The sequence below is a fragment of the Phoca vitulina genome, unplaced genomic scaffold, assembly GCF_004348235.1.
Source record: "Phoca vitulina isolate PV1807 unplaced genomic scaffold, GSC_HSeal_1.0 scaffold7, whole genome shotgun sequence".
Taxonomy (NCBI): Eukaryota; Metazoa; Chordata; class Mammalia; order Carnivora; family Phocidae; genus Phoca; species Phoca vitulina.
In genome coordinates this window covers 6,575,782-6,597,992 of record NW_022589710.1, presented here as the reverse complement: position 1 = coordinate 6,597,992, position 22,211 = coordinate 6,575,782, and the positions used below count along the sequence as shown (strand labels likewise).

At 35.1% G+C, this 22,211-nt stretch overlaps 1 protein-coding gene across 5 annotated transcripts in view; it reads left to right on the top strand.

The window, feature by feature from the left end:
* The window catches only part of PRKD1 (protein kinase D1), a 317,005-nt gene that overhangs the window by 229,645 nt on the left and 65,149 nt on the right, over positions 1-22,211 (top strand). For 4 of the 5 annotated variants that reach the window (XM_032404867.1, XM_032404869.1, XM_032404866.1 and 1 more), the window contains exons 3-5: positions 8,149-8,280; positions 9,274-9,434; positions 19,083-19,106. In XM_032404867.1, coding sequence (XP_032260758.1) covers positions 8,149-8,280; positions 9,274-9,434; positions 19,083-19,106 — 317 coding nt within the window. The remainder of the gene's footprint in view (positions 1-8,148; positions 8,281-9,273; positions 9,435-19,082; positions 19,107-22,211) is intronic. The other variant, XM_032404865.1, reaches the window with a different exon arrangement.

Sequence of the window (22,211 nt, the reverse complement as noted above, 5' to 3'; positions counted from 1 at the left end):
GGATTGCTATATAGAGTGATACATTTTTAACACAGGTGTGCCCAGGAGCTTATGAGAACAGAGAAGACGACAGTTTACATCAGGTGGGGGCGGTCGTATCACAAAAGGCTTCCCAGAGCAAGTGATACTGAGCTGAGTTTGGGGATGAGTAGAGTTAGCTACCTGGGGTTACCACGTGCTAAACAAAGCAAAGGTTTGGGTGAAAGACAGGGAAGCATACATCAGTAGTGGCTGGAGCACACTGGGAGGCATTGCTGCTTCTAAAGCAGATGTTCTGCAAGAACCAGAGTTCAGTTGCCTGGGAGGGAAACAAAGGGTCGGTCACTGAGGCATTAACTCTAACTCTGCTGGTTCATGAACAGATCGTCAACTGCTTCCTGAGCAGGGTTGTAGCCCTGCCATCAAACACTCCTACTGTCTTGCTGCTTGCTTCTGGTTAAACAGAGAGGAAAAAGAAGAAGGATTTATTTTTTTCTGAGCAAGAATGAATACACGCAGACTTTCCCAATTTTCATAATGGAACATAGGCCTTGTCACCTGAGGGGGCTCTCCTTGTATGTTAGGAGTTACATTCTGAATACCTGAAAATGTTAATATAACTAGCTTTCTGTGACCTGGCTTTATACAATTATCATAAATAAACCTATTGTAACTATGCTTAAAAAAAGAGACTATCATTATGACCCTTTGGCAAGTCAACCAGTAATGCCTACTACATGAGCATCTTCATGAACTTTACCATTCATTTTCTTCCATCACTGTTAAGTTTTATGAGCTCCCCTTACTTTCTACAGTCATGTTTCTTTTATAGATTTGATGAGCGTTCACTTCTGTTTTGTTCAGGTTGGTGTGTTATTTGAACTTTTTATTCATCAGGTATAACATATATAATACATTACATATATATGTGTGTATGTATATATACGTATATACATATATAACCTAGGAAATTTCCTATGTTTCCTTATTTCCTATAGTATAGGACTATTTCCTGTAATATAGAAAATAATATAAAATCTATTTTATAAGTTATAAATAAGTTATAAATTATTTGTAATTTATAAATATTATATAAAAATATAATATTTCCTATAGTATAGGAAATAAAATTCTAAGTTATATTTTCCACCATGTAGCTAATTGTGAATCATTTGGTTAAATGTTTTCCTGCTGTACTGATTTACGATATTTCCTCTATCATATTTTAAATTCATACATAGAGTGGATTACCGTGCCATCAAGACCTTTTTTTTAACTTTTGTCTTACAGCCAGCACATTTTTAAAATATCATAGTTTTATAGAATATTCTGATATAAACTAGGGCTGAATTTCTTCTTTACTCTCCTTTTAAACTTTTATGTTTGTATCAGAATATTTTCTGTTTTTCATACAGAAGGCCTTCAGAATAATTTCATTAAGCCCAATAAGATTTTGTTAGAATATTCTGTAAGAATATTGCAGTAGGTGTTTTCTTAAGATTAAGGCTGAATTTTGAGCCCTTGTGTATAATTTCTTATGGCTTATTTAAAATAGTTCAGTTAAAGCCCTTAGATAACCTTTGTTCATCTACTTTATTTTCTTCTCAAATATATTTGTTCTTCTAATTTTTTGTTTTTTGAAAATAGTCCTCTTCCCCTAGAAAAGATAGGGAAAGAATTACAACTGAAAAATTCAGCTTTTTCTATTTTGTTGCATTAAGCTGTGTTTTTTATTTTTATTTTTTTTGATGGTTCAGGACTGTCTCGGCTTCATCCTTTCCACATATCACACGGCTACAAGGTGTTTTGTTCTGTTTCAGGCTTTTTCAAAGCTTCGGCTTTTTCTTTCCAATAGTCTTCTTGGGGTGGCTCTTACTGGCCAGAACCGCCATTTGCCTTCACCGGACCTGCTGCCCCTTCTGTAGCTGATGCATTTTATTTTTCAGTATGAGCTTGTCAGAGAGTTCCCTGGGAGGTTACGTCAGTTTCTCTAGCTCCCACCCCTTTTTCTTCCTAATTAGGATAACTTGTTATTGTGCTATCAATCTGGCTTGAGAGACCATTCCTCTTGGAGCCATGTTTTTTTAAGGGTCTCTGGCCATGGACTTATAAAATATTTTCCCAGAACTTTCTGAACTGCCTAATCAACATATCTAAATGCATTTTATGGTTTTTTTTTCTCTTGGCTGCTATAACCTCTGGGATATTCATAGCCTCCCAAGTTCCCATCATTGCACCTCACTAACATTTTTCTGGTCAGATATGAGTCAAAAATGGAAATTCCAATCTCATTTCTTCAGAGGGAGAATCTGGTACAAACGTGGCTTGGAGTGACTGAGACAAATGAAGAAGCAGAAAGAAATGACCAGCCTTAGGATGTCCATGTAGATATGTGTGTATGGGGGGCAGAGGTAGTACAGACATATGCAAACTTAATTTTATAGGTACTGTCAAATATGTGGGCCACAATAGCATAGAAATGATCTGTTGTCAAACTTCAGGTACCTGCCGCATGGACAGTTGGGAGTCCCTTTGCTAACTGTCCCAACAGTGCACCAAAGATGAAATGTCAAGAACTCACAGTAATTATAATTATAAAGAAATATGTAGCTAATCCTATAAATTGTCTATACTTAAATAAAATCAGACTATATAAAAATGTTCCCTCTTCATCCCATTGTCTTCTTTTCATAATACAATGCACTTCATCCTTCGGTTCTGTTCAGTGTCTGTCCTTGAGGAAGCTCTCCCTGACAGATCCAGGCAGTTTTAGTCACCCTTTTCTGTTTCCATCTCTGCATTTTCTATTATGATTATTATGGGTCTGTCATCCTCACTTCGATTTTGAACCCTCAATAACAGGTACCGTTTCCTTGTCATTTTTCTCTTTCAAACATATACTGCATTACTTAGTGGGTTGTAGATACGTCAATAAAACTAGCATTAGTCAACTACATGCTTGAAGATATTAGGATCACTTGGCCTCCGCGAGCTAATTTATGAAAGATGTGGACCATGTCGAAGTTACAGAGGAGTTTTTGAGTCTCAGTATAAAAAAAAAATCTTTCTACTAATTTGAGATATTCACAAATGCAATAAACTGATTTGTGAGGAGTCATCATTCCACCAATGGAAGCTCTCAAGGAACCGAGGATGATTTATGATATCTATTTGGGTGTCTGGATAAATGATAGGATGTTAAAGGACATAATGGTTTCTTAGCCTTAAAACTGATGAGTATGTGTATTTATGTGGGAATGGTACCCAGAAGCTATTTGCAATATTCTGGAGGTTAAAGAAAAGGCAAATTTATCTACAATAAATCTTAACAGAAAACTTCATAATGTTTTGCACTTGGCCAGACTTACCAGTTGAATGTGGCAACACTGGTTATCATGTGGACACAAAATTCCACTGGCTGTTAGTGATGCATTACCTTTGATTTTGTGACAATTGAAAAACCAATTATTGTTACCAACTCCTATTGGTTTGGAGGCAGAAGGATTTAAAAAAATGGAGTCCATGCAGAAAGCATATTAAAAGGATAGTTGATCACAAACAGAATTAATTTCATTCTATGGTTATTTCACGGACTCCTTTTCTGTCCAGTATCTTTTGCATCTCTGAGATAAGGATGCATGATACGAGGTTAGTGTGTTATATTTAAATGCGTTTTTTAAATATCTTTTCTAGTGATTCATAAAATTAAGATGCAGTTTATAATCCATAATGTTTTTTGTTTTTTTTTTAAAGATTTTATTTATTTATTTATTAGAGAGCGAGCGAGAGAGAAACAGCATGAGAGAGGAGAGGGTCAGAGGGAGAAGCAGGCTCCCCGCTGAGCCGGGAGCCCGATGTGGGACTTGATCCCAGGACCCTGGGATCATGACCTGAGCCGAAGGCAGTCGCTTAACCAACTGAGCCACCCAGGCGCCCATCCATAATGTTTTTAATGGTCAGAGAAATACGATAATTTGATCCAGAGCGGCTTAGAGAATTTGTATGGTTCAGGTGTGAAGACTGTCTGAATCAGGATCCTCTATTACCTAGGACAGCTTCTTAATTTCTCTGAGACTCAGTTTTCTCATTTGTAAAGTAGGGATAATAACATCTACTTCATAGACTGCTGGTGAAAAACGGAAAGAGATGATACTTGCAGTGTGTTAACTTTTTCTCTTATATCTGTCCCAAATTGCTGATGCCAGGAAGAGTTAATGCTTCTCCGAAATTGCCAAAATTACCAATAAAAAAAATTACTGAAAATCTTGGAGGAGCTGACATTATTTTATTTTATTATGCAAATAATTTTGACCCCTAGAGATTATTTATTTTGCTTCAGAAGCCTCATTTCTTCTGTACTGCTAACCAAACAGTTTATTCCATTTTGTGCAACAATTCATAATGAACCTTAAAAGAACTACTGATTATTTTAGAGTTTTTGGCTCAATTACCTGTTTCAAATGCTCAGTGACTAAGGAAAGCATGTCATTTTCTCCTCTCCTGCACACTGGTGTATAACAATAGACTTTGAATAGAGCAAATCAAAGAGACACAAATACCAGTATAAGGGGCCCATTGTGCTTAGTTTGTAGCCCTGTCACATGCTTTTAATTTAGGTTGGTTGATTGATTATGACAAACTGACAGATAGCACATTGTTCCTCTCTTGGAGTCTCTAGACACTTTAATATTCCTACTCTCATCTGTCCATTTTGATTCCAAAACTTAAGTGAAATGGAATTACAGCATTCACTTTGTTTTCCTGTGCTAAGTGATTATCTCTGAAGTGCAATTTTGTGATTAGGCGAGATGGCATGCATACACTCAGCTAATGCTGATTTCCCCCAGGGTGCAGAACAGGTAAATTCATAATGAATGGATGTTGTGCTTTGATTTCAAATGGATGTAAAACCTTCCCATACTTGGTAGTTTTATTTTAAAAATGTATTTAATTATTCTAAAATTAACAGGAGAATATTAAAATTGAACTTTAGAAAATGGCATTTAAACATAAGTCAAGGGTGCTAACCGCTTATGAATGTTAATCCCCTTTAAAAAGTGAAAAAACAAACTTATCTGGCATAAATGGGGTGGGGGGTGGAGAAGGAGTGTGGTCATTGAAAATCTTCAGTTTAATTATTTATATTTTTCCTGATTAATTCAAAAATATCTGAGAGCACAGCTTAGTATTCATATTCTCAAATATTAATGTTCCTTATTTTGAAAACTACAGTAATTATTAACTAATTGGTATTATAGTATTGTCATAGTTGTTTGGTCCTGAGGGGTGACTTTTTTAGGGGGAGGGGAAAGAAGAGGCAAGGAGTTAACGATTGGCACAAAGTATTTTCTTTGATATTTTATTTTATTTTTTAAAAGATTTTATTTATTTATTTGACAGAGAGAGACACAGCGAGAGAGGGAACACAAGCAGAGGGAGAGGGAGAAGAAGTAGGCTTCCTGCTGAGCAGGGAGCCCAATGTGGGGCTCAATCCCAGGACCCTGGGACCATGACCTGAGCCGAAGGCAGCCACTTAATGACTGAGCCACCCAGGCGCCCCTTCTCTGATATTATAAAAACAAATTTTTTTTTTCTCTCTCCATAAGTCAGAGAGCTCAGTTTGAAAGAGAATTTACCATCCCCAAATTAGACGTGTTTTGACCAAACCACAAAAGTAGATGATTGGTACCCAAATCATACTCCTTTACTGATAAGCATTGACTATAATATTGTGAATCTTGAAGTGAGAAACATAGTATGCAATTTTTCAACTTATTTCATTTGAAATCCTTTTTATAAAGAATATTAACGCTAGTCAGAACTTCATGGAGGCCATGTTGGTGCATGGTTGTTGGTGGTTCTTTGATCAGCTTCTTCTTCCCACACTTAAATCTCTTAGCATAATATCCAATATATATTAAGAGCTCAATACATCCTAATTATTCTTGTTATTTTAATTATCTTTCCAACTGAGTAAAAGTCATGATTTTAATAAGTTGATTTTCAACAGTAAAGCACATTAATTTGGAATAAAGTGCTTTTATTCAAGGCTCAAAGAACAATCAACCCATTAAAATTTTCAATCTTCTATTATGGTCCAGTTGTATGTCCTGCGAACCATCAGTAATATTCTTTCTGGTTGAAGTGAGTCACTTTCCTGCATGTTCTATTATCACTTGCTCTGAGGGATGTGTTACCCTCAGAGTTGTCCTCATAAGTTTGGACACCTACCTAGCAGAGATGAATGGCCTACATCTTCAGTATGCACTCTATGACACCTTGTATACTTGAGTTAACAAGGTAAGCACTTCCTAAGTACACTCAGTGAGTGATTTGTTAGCCTATAGCCTGCTCTCCAAGGCAGCAATAGGAAAACTGCACATATTTATTCTCCACAGCATGGGCCTATTGGACATAACTCTTTGGGCGGAGATAGGGAAGATAAGATGTAATGCCGGTGTGATGAAAAGGACAGTGAATTGGGGGCCAGAACACCTATGGGTTGTAGTTTTAGTCCTATTTAGTATCATAGGCCACATTTTGTAGTTTCTCTGAACCTTGGAAGTCATTTTATACTTATCGTGGGGGTTTTTTGTTTGTTTTTACCTATCTTTCTTGCTAGTTTGGTAAGCTCGGTAGAGATGTCTTACTCATCATTAGATCTTTATCCCCATTTGTACCATTGACAACACTGAAGGTGCTTAACAAAGGTGTGTTGAAAAAGTAAGGCAAGAAGGCAACCAGAAGGAAGAGAGAAGCAGAATAGAACACTGGATTTAAGGCCTAAGTTCCCCCACCCCACAAATTCTCTTTGAATAAAACCTTATGAAATCAAGTGCACATGGTCCTATCTTTAATGGAAGTGTAAACTTTTAGGGCTTGGAGAAGTTACCATCAGTCAGATCTTCTCTTTTTATGTATGAGAAACTGAGGCTCATGATGATTAGGTGAGGTGTCACTTGAGTAATGGCAAAGCTGAATCCAGCTCTTCTCCCTCCCAGCTCAGCACACTCACTCGACTGTCCTGTGTGAGTTCAACATTAGGCTATGTATGCAAATAAATCTAGAAAGATACACCCCCTACCCATTAGAATTTTGGGAAAGTGGGTGGTCTTTTACTTTCAATTCTCTATATCTTTCTTGACTTGAACAACAACAAAAAGCATAAACTACTTTTGTAACACAATAAAAAATATCATTTTGGGGTGCCTGGGTGGCTCAGTCATTAAGCGTCTGCCTTCGGCTCGGGTCATGATCCCAGGCTTCTGGGATCGAGCCCCGCATCGGGTTCCCTGCTCGGTAGGAAGCCTGCTTCTCCCTTTCCCACTCCCCCTGCTTCTGTTCCCTCTCTCGCTGTGTCTCTCTCTGTCAAATAAATAAATAAAATCTTTAAAAAAAATATATCATTTGGAAAAATATAATTTTAAAAAGTAATGAATTTCAGTACTTTGCAGGAGTACCATATAGAATAAGTAGCAATATGTGATAACAAAAAGTACCCTACATCATGAGTATGATTTGCTAAAGTGTATTTCTCAAGGAGTGGACTAGAATTCACCAGCGTGTGTATTAAGTCCCTCTTACCTATTGGTGAAGAGGCTGCTTAGTTATTTTTAGGTCATAATAAATGCTTGTTTATATTGCCTTAAGAGTTCAAACAACTCTATCTCCCAAAGAAGAGGCTGCTTAGATTTCTCATCCGTCTTTCAGTGGAGCCCTACCCTTCTCATGTAGTTCTTCATGGTCATATTCAAGTATTCCATCTTCTGATCTGTCAAATTCAATCCATCAAATTTTTTTTTCATTAATATTTCGGACTGCCTTTCGGGGAAGAAAAAGCAAAATATTTTTAAGTAACATCAGGTATTTGTAAATCTGATTGAACTATCCTTGATTCATGCTTTCTTCCACATTTTACCTATTCTCAAAGTGCCCTGAAACTTTGACTAGCAGGAAGATGGGAGAGGGGCTATGCCAAGCCACCAGTGGTAAAGTTGTGGGTGGGAAGAATGGAGTCTCACTGCTAAAGCCAAGCAGTCTTGCATCTTATCTTTCCTGACTTTGCCCAGAGAGTTATATCCATACTTGCATATTAATTATCCTGTATGCTAATTATCTAAAGATCAGAGTATCCATTTGACTTATTTTCCAATGTTACTATTTCTACAGCTTCTGCCACCTTTGAAGACTTTCAGATTCGTCCCCACGCTCTTTTTGTTCATTCATACAGAGCTCCAGCTTTCTGTGATCACTGTGGAGAAATGCTGTGGGGGTTGGTGCGTCAAGGCCTTAAATGTGAAGGTAAGGTCTTTCCTTCCCCAATCAAGTCAATCACATGCAGGAACATATCAACTATCTGCTTAATGTTGTGCCCTCTACAATAATGTCATCTTTCCCTCAGATGTCTTCCAGCGATTTTTTTGGGTGCATGGATTCTGTTCTGTTCATTTCGTTACATTTCCTGTCTTCAGCATATTTGTTCTGATCTGGGAAACCTGACACTCATACCATTTACATATTTTGTAGATTTGTTTCTTTTGTGTTATTTTGGCAACAAACTAAAAATAATATTTGCTTCTTCAGTCAGGATTTGGATTAGTAGGCATTCAATAAATGTTTGTTGAAATGAGCAGAGATTTAGGAGGTTAATCAAACCATGCAAGGTCATTCAGCTGTAGAATGGCAGACTGGAGCTTGTACCCATGTGTCTTACGTGAACAATGAATAGTGGGAATATTGAAAAGAAAATGGTGCCTTCCTAATGATCTACCATGTGGAAACTACCATGTAAGGTATTTACATATTTTCTTAACAATTCTACAAAGTAACTTATTCCTGTTTTATAGGCAGCAAAACTGAGGTATGCAAGGTCATGTGGACAAAATAATTGTCGAGCCAGGATTCAAATCGATGTAGTTCAAAAGTTGTGATGAACTGTGATTAACTTTCCCTTATGCATCCACTCGCATTAGAACTTGTAGCAGTTAAAAATGCCTCAGGTGATCTCTTTGGGTTTTTGTTGCTAGATCCCTCAGAGCCCAAGTCCATTCTATCAAAGAACATTTAAAAAAAAAAAAGATGACTAGAATAGTTGCTGAGCTTGTCCAATAGAATCAGAATTCAAAACCCACCCTATTTACAAAATGTGAAAAGAAATCAGAAAAAGCTCAGGAGAAAATTTGAATTTCCAAATAGCCTCAAGAAACAGTACTATTTTTAAAAATGCATAATTTAATACCAGAAGAGCTTTTAATTTATGGTTGAACAAAAATCATTTTTACTTTCTCTTTCCAGGATGCGGTCTGAATTACCATAAGAGATGTGCATTTAAAATCCCCAACAATTGCAGTGGTGTAAGGAGGAGAAGGCTCTCCAACGTTTCCCTCACTGGGCTCAGCACCGTCCGCACAGCGTCTGCTGAGCTCTCTACCAGCGCCCCTGATGAGCCCCTTCTGGTACAGCCTCCTGTTTATCCATTTATCCATTTACGTGAGGAACCTGTGGGACAGTGTGGTAACAGTGTCAGCGAAGACAGTGCCCTGGGAGGGAGGACACAGCCAGGGTGTTAATGACTAGGTTTCCTCAGGGCCTATGCTGGAGATTGGTCAGTGCTTCGTCAAATACCGAGCAGCTTTGAGTTTGCTTTTATCTGTGAGTTTCGTGCAATTAGAAATATGTGAGGTTTCATCGTGGTCGTAGGGCCAGAGCAGCGCAAACCTAATGTGTGAATATTGCAAAACATTAGTTCGTCGAAACTTGGAAACCAGAGATAAAAGAAGTTCTCCTCTGGAGATTATTAGAGTGCTTTGTGATGTCACTGAATATTTATTCTGGGAGAAAATTTTAAATTTGCTCTTATGAAAATAGGCAAGTCTTTAATGTCTTGGCATCACTGGCATACATTCTGCGATATTGTCAGGGTGACGCTGATGGACAAATGCTGAGAGAAAAATAGGACTTGAATACTTTAAATATTTCCATTAGCTCTAAAATACTTATGGATATGACTTAAATATTCTTCTTTAAGACAGTTAAATTTGGATTTTCCACACATTCAAAACCAAGTAAAAATTGTGGTAATTATGTGAATTATTTAAAATAAGAACATAGGGGCACCTGGGTGGCTCAGTCGTTAAGCATCTGCCTTCTGCTCAGGTCATGGTCCCAGGGTCCTGGGATTGAAACCAGCATCGGGCTCCCTGCTTGGCAGGAAGCCTGCTTCTCCCTCTTCCACTCCCCCTGCTTGTGTTCCCTCTCTTGCTGTGTCTCTCTCTGTCAAATAAATAAATAAAATCTTAAAAAAATAGATAAATAAATAAATAAATTAATTAATTAATTAATTAATTAAATAAGAACAAAGCAGGGCGCCTGGGTGGCTCAGTCAGTTAAGCAGCTGCCTTCGGCTCAGGTCATGATCCCAGTGTCCTGGGATCGAGCCCTGCATCGGACTCCCTGCTCAGCGGAGAGCCTGCTTCTCCCTCTCCGTCTGCCTGCCTCTCTGCCTACTTGTGCTCTCTCTCTATCTCTCTGTCAAATAAATAAATAAAATCTTTAAAATAAGAACATAAGCTAACAGTGTGAGACATTAAATTTCCCATAGTTGCTCCTTTCCCCCAAAGAATATTACAAAGAATTTTTAGAATCTAACTATTGTAAAAATCAATTAAAGAAAAACTTTAAAAATTATTACAACATTAAAAACTAATGATGTAATGTATTGTGATTTACATAACAATAAAAAATTTAAAAAATTATTACAACATTAAGGTTAAATTTATCCTTCTTGGAGTGGAGAAGGGTGATAAATTTTGAAGACATCTCTAAAAAAAGATGTATCAATGAGTCCCTTGTTTGTTACAGTATAAACCAGACATATAGCCCAAATGCATGCTCATTTTGGTAAATAGGAAAATGTCATAGTCTGTTTTCCCAAGACTTTCTTTTGAGACTTTGTTGTGTTTTCAGTCTTTCATGAAGTGAACCTGTTGGGGGAAGGCAAATACTTAATCCTGCCATTTAACTAGAAGAATATGTTATGTTCGGTAACTATTGAGAATGTACATGCGTGATTTTATATTATTCCATAATGTTGCATTAATTGGAACTAGTGATATTCTAACTGAAAGGTGCTTAAATCAAAGGCTGTTTACTTTTTCAAATAACTCATGTCTTCCCAATTTTCAAATAACTCATGGCTTCCCAATTTTGAAATTCCTTGATTTAGTTTGAATTTTTATAGGTAGTGATTTTTCAAGTTACAGTAGTTACTCTTGCTTTTAAGTTAGTCACTGAGACAGTGTTTATAGAATACTTAAAAATAAGTTTAAGAAACAAAATTGTAAATTAATTGTATATTGCTTTCAGTTTTACCAAGAAAAGTTCTTAAAAAATTATTTAACATCCCACAAGAAATCTAAAACTCTAAAGCCATTCATTATTAGAATAGATTAGAAATCTAGATGATTAATGCTAAAGATTCTTCTTTTAGATCTATCTCAACTTTTTATAATATATATATACACATACATCCATATAAATAATGTAAAACATTACATATATAATTTAGATTTTATAAGTATAAATTGAATTACATATTTAAATTATATGCATGTGTATATTTATAAATATATATAATTTATATGTAAATATAATTTAGGGTACATAACTATAGTCTTTAACATGGGTTTTTAAATCAAATTATTTAATTGCTTTATTTAACCAAATTAAATAATTATTTCATCATTTGAATTACTTGATTACAAGCTATATTTTACATGAAATGTTGAAATTCATTAGTGCTTTATTGCTGAATGGAAATTTTTATAGTAGGATGCTTAAAATGTTTTTTTTAATATATTTTTAAAAATCAGATTTTAACCATGTCTGTCAAGAAAGCTTATAAGATTGTGACCAAATCAGAAATTTGTAAGGTGAGAAAATATTGGGGCCATAAAATACTTTGAAAAATATTATTATCATAAACTTTCATAACCTTGTATAAAATGCCCGGCAGATAGCCTTTACATGAGAAATGCCTTTGGAAATCATGTTTGTGACACTATTTGACCCACTAGTTCTCAAAGTCATGTTTTCCATGTATCAAAGCTCTTTGTGCCTTCACGGTATACCTATTTATCTCTTGTTTTATCCGATAACTGAGAAAGGAAGCCAACACTGGCCCATTTTGAGGAGGGCATGTATTTTCTGGTTGTCTTGGGTCATGATTATGCCTCAGCTGCTTTATGTAGGGACAAAACTACCCTGCTCTACCCAGGCATTTTGGAATACAGTGAATATGTCCTTCTTTATCCCTGGGCAAGACATAAAAGGTCAGTAATTACGGTTTAAAATTTATAGTGAATTATCTAATCAAAAGTAATATTATGGAAATAATAATAAAACCTTTTAGTTATATATGCAATAAAAGATATTTTTCCATTTCTGAAAAAGACAATGACCAAGATATAAAGGTGGCATTGCTTATTAATCCCATTGATATCATCCATGTTGCAAGTCTGCCATGACAAGTGTATACATTTTTTCTCAAACATAAGAAAATGATTTTTCCTGTCCATACTTGATGGCTTATTTTGACTATAAAATCACCATTTCACAGACAGATGAAGACACTGGTAATTCTATTAATTTATTCATTTTTGGCACATAAATTGAATCTCAGATTTCCATATTGCTGCTAAGATAGAAAAACAAGTATAACAACATAGATCATATGACAGGCTTTATCTGTCATCAATTTTGGCAGTAAACTGTATTCATTATAACAACCATGAGGCAGTCCATCTTTTAAGAAGACCCCAAATGCAGTCAATTTATGGCATAACAGCTCAGCAGGGGGTGTATACCTTTTTGTAAACCATCACCAGTATTAGAAGGAAATGAGAAAAACTCAATAGGTTCTTAAGTAGGCTACATTAATATATTCTATCATTATGTATACTTATTAAGATTATATCCATTTTATAGACTTTTAAGAAAATTGCAGAAGTCAGGATTAAATGATCCTATCAATCATTTCTCTATACTTTACTCATCTTTTTATTTATTTTTTTCATCTTTTTATTTTTATTGACAAATGTTCTTGTGTTATTTGGGAAAAGTCAAAACCAATTGAAACCATGTTATATGAGACTTAGTCTTAGGCAAAAAGTTAATAATCTCTTTCAGAATTATGAAGAAGCTTATATCTGATCAACTGTCCTACAAGGGACAATTATAAAAGCTGAATAAAATATAACAGAAGAAACCAGAAGAAAATAATACTTGAAGGTACCTAAGAGCAACCAAAGCAATCAGGATTTGAGGGACTGATGTCTCAGAAGGAAGGAAATCACAGAGAGGTCAGAGCACAGGATAGGCGCCCACAACAAAGAAGTATCTGGCCCCAAATGTCAGTAATGCTGAGGTTGAGAACCCCTGAGGTAGAACCATGCTGGAGAATTTCCATATTATAAAGCCGTAGTTAAGACAATGTAGTATTGCACAAGGTTTAAGTATTAAAAAGCAAGGTGGTATTATGCAAGAGCAGAACAATAAACCAATCAAACAGCATAAAGAGAGTCTAGAAACTACCTGTGTGTATGTATAAGACAATTGATTTCTGACAAGGGTATCACTGCTGTGAGAAAAAGATGGTCTCTTCAACACATATTTCTGGGACCAATTGGGTATCTATCTGGAAAATATGAATCTTGACCCTACCTTACACCATATACAAAATTAATTCAAGATAGATTGGGAGCTTCTGGGAGATAACATAGAAGAGTATCTACGAGAAATTGGGGTTGGAAGAGCTCTTTTAAACAGGACTCAAATCACTGATGACAAAGGGAATAGAGTGATAAATTGGACATCATTAAAATTAAGAAATTGTTTTCAGCAAAAAAAAACCATTGATTGGAAAGCAAGTCAATGAATGGGAAAAGGTATTTTCAATGTATCTATCTTATAAAAGACTCATATCCAGAATGTATAAAGAACATCTACATAAATTTAGAAGACAGACAACTCCATTTAAGATACAGGCAAAAATTCTTGAAAAGCACTTTATAAAAGAGCACAGCCAATAAACATGAAAATGTGCTTTACGTCATTAGTTATCAAGGAGTCTAAAGTTAAATCCACAGTGAAATAGGTCCACACCAGAATGTCTAACACTGAAAAAAACCCTGATAATAACAAGTATTGATGAAGATACTGAGGAACTGGAACTCACAGACACTGCTACTGTGTGGATATAAATTGGTTCACAGCTTTGGACAAATGGTTGGCATTTATCTTCCAAAGCTGAACATACGCATATCATGTGACTCCACAGTTCTACTCCTAGGTTTATATTCAACAGAAATGTGTATAGACATGTATAGAAAGATATGTACAAGCATTTATTTTTGTTTCTTGCTTTTAAATTTTTTAGACTTCATTTTTTAGAGCAGTTTTAGGTTCTTAGCAAAATTGAAAGGAAGGTACAGAGATTTCCCATATACCACCTGCCCCCACACATGCATTGCCTCTCCCATTATCAACATCACTCGTCAGAGCAGCACTTTTGTTAATACTGATGAGTCTACACTAACACATCATAATCACCCAAAGTCCCACTTTAGTGTTCAATCTTGTTGTACATTCTTTGGGTTTGGGCAAATGTATATTTGTGTATTCATCGTTATGGTATCACATGAAGTATTTTCACTGCCCTAAAAATCCTCTGTGTTCCACCTGTTCTTCCCTATTCACTTTCACCCAATCCCTGCTAAGCAGTGTTCCTTTTACTTTCTCCATAGCTTTGCCTTTTGCAGAATGTCATGTAGTTGGAATTATACAGTATGTACCCTTTCCACATTGGGTTCTTTTACTTAGTAATATGCATTTAAGTTTCCTCCATGTCTTTTCATGCCCTGACAAGTCTTCCCTTTTAGCATGGAATAATATTCCATTGTGTAGGTATCCACAGTTTATTTATCCTTGCACCTAACACAGGACATCTCGGTTGCTTCTACATTTCGGCAATTATGAATAAGGCTAATAAACATTCATGTATAGGTTTTTGTGTAGACATAAGGTTTCAACTCTTTTGAGTAAGTATCAAAAAGCTTGATTGCTAGATCATAAGGTAAGAGTATGTTAAGTTTTGTAAGAAACCACCAAACTGTGTTCCAGAGTGGCTGTACCATTTTGCATTCCCACCAGCAATGAATGAGAGTTCCTGTTGCTCCACATCCTTGTTAGCATTAGGCGTTGTCAGTGTTCTGGATTTTGGCCATTCTGATAGGTGTATGGTGGTATTTCATTGTTTAAATTTACATTTTCTTGATGACATATGATGTGGAGCTTCTTTTCATATGCTTATTTGCTATCTGCTTATATCTTCTTTTTTTTGTTTAAAGATTTTTATTTTTAAGTAATCTCTGCCCAACATGAGTCTCAAACTTACAACCCCGAAATCAAGAGTCTCATGCTCTACTGACTGAGCCAGCCAGGCACCCCTGCTTATACCTTTATTTAGCAAGGTATCTATTATTTTTGGCCCATTTTTAAAATTAAGTTGTTTGTTTTCCTATTGTTGAGTTTTAAAAGTTCTTTGTATATTTTAGATAACAATCTTTTATTAGATGGGTCTTTTGCAAACATTTTGCAAATATTTTCTCCCAGTGGCTTGTCTTTTAATTCTCTTGACAATGTCTTTTGCAGAGCAGAAATTTTTAATTTTAATGAAGTACAGCTTATCAGTTGTTTCTTTCATGAATAGTGCCTTCGGTGTTATATCTCAAAAGGTATCACTGTATTCAAAGTCATGTAGGTTTTATCCTATGTTACCTTCTAAGAGTGTTATAGTATTGTGTTTTACATTAAGGTCTTTTACATTACATTACTCTATTACATTGCATTGCTCTGTTACATTAAGGTCTATCCATTTAAAGTTAATTTTTCTGAAGTGTGTAAGGTATGTGTCTAGATTTTTTTTTTTTTTTTGCATATGAAGTTTAGTTGTTCTAGTGCCATTTGTTGAGGAAACTGCTTTTGTAAATTGTATTGCCTTTGTTTCTTTGTCCAAGACCAGTTGACTCTATTTACAAAGGACTATTTTGGGGCTCATTAATCTGATCCATTGATCTATTTGTCTCTTCTTTCACCAGTACCTCACTGTCTTGATTCTTGTAGCTTTATAGTAAGTCTTGAAGTCAGGTAGCATCAGTCCTCCAATTATGTTCTTCTCCTTTAATATTATGTTGGCTATTCTGGATCTTTTTCCTTTCCTCCTAAACTTTAGAATCTGTTTGTTGATGTCCATAAAATAACTTGCTAGGATTTTGACTAGGATTGCATTGGATCTATAGACCAAGTTGAGAAGAACTGACATCTTTACAATATTAAATTTTCCTATCCATGAACATGGAATGTTTCTCCATTATTTAGTTCTTATTTTATTCCTTTCATTAGAATTTTATAGTTTTCCTCATGCACATCTTGTACATATTTGGTTAGATTTATACCTAAGTATTTCTTTTTGAGGGGGTGCCAATGTGAATGGTATTGTTATAAGCATATTTGTATCTTTATTCATAATAGCTAAAAGCTAGAAACAAATAAATAGTGAGTTATAAAGTTATTAGGTTTCTTCATCACAGGTCATGTGAGAAAATAAAATATCAGAATAATTAATAATTAGATTTAGTTCTGAAATTAATATTGGTTGATGAAAATGGGGTTATAGGAATTATATTATTTAATAAAGGGAAACAGATTCTTTGGGTGCTAAAGAAAAGTCATGTGTCACATCATCCTAATATGCATATCATTTCCATAATCAACATTGTTTTTTACAGTAGCTTTTACTACAGATGAAAAACTGTAATTCAGATGATCTTCCTTCAAGGGGAAAACAAAAATAAAAACAAAGCTATAGCATAATATTACAGCCAACTGCTAAAGGAATAGGTGGCACCTATTTGGGATGAAAAATAACCTTTCTGGTGATTCTACCTTGATAGCAAAGTAGAAAGAGCTGTGTGTCCCCCCCAATTTTTTCTTTAAAGTAATGGTCCTATCACATATTCTGCAAAAAAAAAAATTCCTGGTCAGATAATACTGGGAAGTCCTTCTTGGTCCATCCATGTATTAGACATCGTAATATTTATTAAGCATAATTATGGGTCTCAGAAGTCTTGGAATAAAGAAATCAGTGTTCCTATACTGACTCAAATATGGAATCCCTTTTTCCTCATAAAACCTAGGGATATCCTATAGGGGAAAAATACACTTTGAGAAATGGTAACTTAGTGGAATAAATGAACATATGTTGCATAGATCATCTTCAAATATCATGAGCTGAATAGCATTCAGCTGAAAGTGAATGCTGATTAGAGCCCAGAGTAAAGGTATTCATGAAGAGCTTACAAACGGGAGGAAAATCATGAACTTTACATATCAGATATGTTGATGAGGATAAGGATAAGACCTTATTTTGGAAATTGAGAAAATTGATTGATTTCCTCCCCCAAAGAGAAAGCATTGCCATCTCTGTATGAAAATGTTCCATAAAAGTACATACAAACAGGGTTATAATTTTACCTTGTAGGGACCCAGGGCGGGCTATCCCAAGATGGGCCACTTTGGCATAAAGATTGTTCTGAGTTAAAAGCAATCAAAACCCAGCAGATGCAGGGAAAGCTCTCTGCCTCCCCCACAACTACCTAAATTTACATTGGAAAAGAGAGCCTGTAACAGGAAGAGAGCTATTAATAGAGACTCCCCTTTACCTAAGGAACTTATCTGCATAATAGGGCAACTTTGTTTTTCCAAACATCTCTCTTCACCTTCTTGCTAAAGACCTTCTTCCCCTACATATCCTCAGGCCCTACCCCTCTCATTAGCTCATATAAGCTTCATGTTGCCTCATTGCTTTTGGAATTTCATGTCTGTGTAGATTCCCCATATGTACAGCTATTAAAATTTATTTTCTCCTGTTAATCTGTCTCATGTCAATTTGCTTCTAAGTCCAACTAGAAGGACCATAAGGCAGAGGAAGGTCTTATTCCCTAACATCCCTAAAAGTCTGTTTGGATCTGTTCAAATGAGCGGTTGTTAACCCTGAGTTCTGCACATGCTTCATGTCAATCTAGAAATGTAGCAGGTATTACTGGGTAACAGTTAATCTTGTCAGAACCTCAGTCTAAATGTACACTACTTCCCAATGTCTCTGATTGTAGATTGTACATTGCAGAATAGGGTATGGGGGTTCAGAGAACAATGGCCATGCATTTTTGTTAAGAAAAAGAGTCAGCTATATTTTAGTTTTGATTTGTTATGAAAAAAACATATTCAGTGTAAATACAGGATATGTGTTGTTTACTTAACCAAGATGTTTCTTACATTTTTCATTGATATTCCTCTTAAAACAATTTTTCAGAATAACCTTTCTACTTTTGAATTATACTTCAACCTTGAATGAAATCAGACAGAAAACAATGATATACAACAAAGATTTTAAAATGAGCAAAGAATGCATTGTAGGCATATTTCTCTCATTAAAACTCTAACCCACTGTTGGACTTTCCAGGTTTGTAAACCACTGAGTAATACTGATTATTCATCAGCTTATTCTTGCCTGCAGGCAGATAACAACTATGTAACATTTGATTACTTTGATGACCTTTTTCATTCTTTTCCCATTGAGAGGATGAATTATTGTGAAGAAAATCTAATCTTTTCCGTAAAGGTCAAAAATGCTTCATTTTGACTATAATTTATTTTCAACAAGGTGAAAGAGCTGTCTTTCATCACTGACACCTTAACAAGTAGTTTTTTTTTTTTTTACCTCTCCCAACTCACAAATTGTAAACTGTGTTTTTGCAATCTTGACTTAGTGTTCATAATTCCATTTAAATGTTAAAAAGTAGTTTCTAACTCAGATGTCTCTGTGACCGTAAAAGCTGATTAGTGTAACATTTTGCTTGAAAATGCATCTATATAAAACATTACTGATAACATGCCTTGCTTTCTTCAAATAACACCATTTTCTTGTCTTTTTTCCTCTTTATTCTGCACCTTTGCCTGCTTTTTGCTCTTACAACTTCATGTTTCAGTCTCCTGTGAGTCCTGGCTTTGAGGTAGGTACTAACTCACCTGACAATAGGAATATGCTTCACCATCTTTTACAAACCAACATAATGCTAATAGGTTGACATCAGACAATTATTTGTATTAACTCTATGAGAATAATCAGGTCAGAATTTAGCTCAGAATCCAACCTATTGAACTGCAGAAAGCCCATAGGTTTTTCTAGGAAATTGAAAAGACAGGTTGAGAATAGAACAGAACACAGTCAGCACGCACTTTACCTGGTGGCATGTTAACTGAAATGTGTGCATATTGGAATTGTATCCCGAAGCCAGGTACCACAGAACCACGCAAAGTGAGGCCACCATCCCAATATATATATATACACACACACAGGTTTTAGTTGGCATACAGCAAGGACTGCCTGAAGATGAATATAACTTTTTTTTTTTAAGAAAGAAGCTTTTTTTAATCCTTAATGTATTATCACAATCTATTTAATTATTTTTTAAAAGGATGGTATGCAAGTGGATATATCAAGGTCTCAGTCCAAGAAGAAATTATATTTACAAAATTCACAAATTTCCTTCCTAAAGGTTTTAATTAAGCCCCCCTCCAAAACTGGCCTTTTATTTATCTTAAGCAATTGATAGCCTGGAATAAGAGGAAAGGCATTTAGATCAAGTGTTAAAGGAGAGTATACAATGATGCTTTTATAATGATAACTTGTTTTGACCAGTTGGCTTGTTAATCTTTAGTTTTCCTTATTTCCGTACTTCTGGCAAATTGAGAATTGACATATTATTTTTCTTCATGAGACTATAAATTTCAAATACCATTATCAGTGTCCATTCTTAGATGGTCTTGTTAAAGTAACTCTAACAAAGGAAGCTAATGAAAACACAACCAGAACGTGTTCTAGGTTAAATAAAATTGAGAAGTCAAGATATCTTGATTCATAGGATATAAAGTGAAGATATCTACTTCAATAATAGTAAATTTCTATGTTTGGAAAAATCATCCTAGTTCAAAATGTGCCCTACTTAGAAAAGTCCAGGGTGAAAGCTAGGTAAATGTAATTTTTTTTATATTCTTGCAAATGTAAATTTTGTAATTTACAATGCCTTCCAGACATAATTTGAAATGGGAATTAGTATCTTTCCCTTCAGATTGTCCTTTCGGAATGAAGCCAAAGAAGAATGAGAAGCATTTTTCACTTCCTTCTCCTACATTGCAATCAGGAACAGATTATCTAAGGGACTGAGGGAGATCATCTACTTTTCTGTGAAAGTTATACAACCTCTAAAGGCCACCAGGTCTTCCCAGGATGACTCCTGATGCAAATAAGATGCATTTTTGGCACAAGCTGTTGTTCTTGAACTTGTTTATATCCAGTTTGTTGAAAAGATAGTAGACTTTTGTTTTTATACTTGTCTTGGGAGAAAATGATGCATAAAATTTGACCAATATATTCATGACAGTAGTGTAAGTTGCAGAATTCTTATAGAAACCACCCCTCGGTTCCACATTCATGTCCTGGTCAATTAACACTTTTAGGTTTATAACTCTGGAGTGAGGAAGCATACAAAATTACATAAATTCTCTGCCCTTATGGAGCTTGCATAAATGGCCAATGTGCAAACAAATAGATACAGTATATATGTCTTTGTAAAAACTTCCTGGTGTTATATTGCGATGATATATATTCACTTTCTTAATCTCTCCTATTGATTAGGTTGTTTTCATTTTTTAATTTTAAACATAGCTGAAATAAGCATACTTGTGTTTTTGTTGTTGTTCATTTGTAAAAGTGTTACTAGGTTTCTTGGTCAGCATTTGTTGAATGTATTTAGTAGGTTATCTTCTTAGAAGCCAAATGGACTGAAGAATATATACAATTTTTTTCCAAACAGCTCTTCAAAAAGTTGTAAAAGTTTAAATTTATAACCCTGTGAACTACAATGTATGAAAATTTCTATTGCCTTATATCCTTCCTGACAATAGATTTTATCACTATTTTAAAAGGGTTTTGTTTTGTTTTGTTTTTTTTACTAATTTGACAGGTGAAAAATTTCTATGCCTAAATATTATTTCTTTATTGGAAGATAAACAGCTTTTCATATATTTATTGGCCATTTGTATTTCACCTGTGGTGAATTGCCTTTTTTTCTGTTGAGTTGCTTATTGGTTGCTTAGAATCTTTATATAGGATTAATCCCCTGTTAATTAATCCTGTGTTAATATGATTAATCCTCTGTTAATATTTTCAGTTTTATGTGTGCTTTTGCCGTCTTTTCCCACCCTTGCTATTTTGACAGAGAAAAGACATATTTTCACTAATTTTCTTACTACAGATAGACTGTTGAAAATTAATCAATATGGCCAGATTAAACATAATACCCTTGCAAATGACTGTGGAGAATGTTTTTTTCCTGAAGTAAAGGAGCTGAAGTCAAAGTAGAAAATGAAGCAGAATTTAAGACAATGGTGTCCTTTGCAATCACAGGATATAATTGATGGTAGATTTTTTTGAAGTAAGTTAGGTCTTATGGAATTTTTAAAATTTAAGAACTTTACTGAAGTTTTAAAATTATTTTTATCTTATTTTATTTTTTTTAAGATTTTATTTATTTATTTGACAGAGAGAGACACAGCGAGAGAGGGAAAACAAGCAGGGGGAGTGGGAGAGGGAGAAGCAGGCTTCCCGCCGAGCAGAGAGCCTGATGCGGGGCTCGATCCCAGGACCCTGGGACCATGACCTGAGCCGAAGGCAGACGCTTAATGACTGAGCCACCCAGGCGCCCCTAAAATTATTTTTAAATGTCTTTCAGGAAGCATTTGCCATTATTGCTTTGAGGTTAAGGGGCTCTACAGAGAATTTATTTTTGGTGAAATTAAATGCTTCTAGTCCAGTCTTTTTGGTTATTCCTAATATTCAGACCGCCTTACAGGAATTTAAGTTGCTCATTCTAAAAGTTTTCCCTGTGTTTGACTGTTTTATATCCTCACTTTTTGCATCCTTTAGTTTTTATGAAAGTTAAGACAATATTCAGTTCAACTTGTTATTAAGGGTGCATATTTTCTAAATAATAATTTGCCATAAACTGCTATTACTTTCATAATGTTTGCTGACTCACATTTAATTACACAAGCAT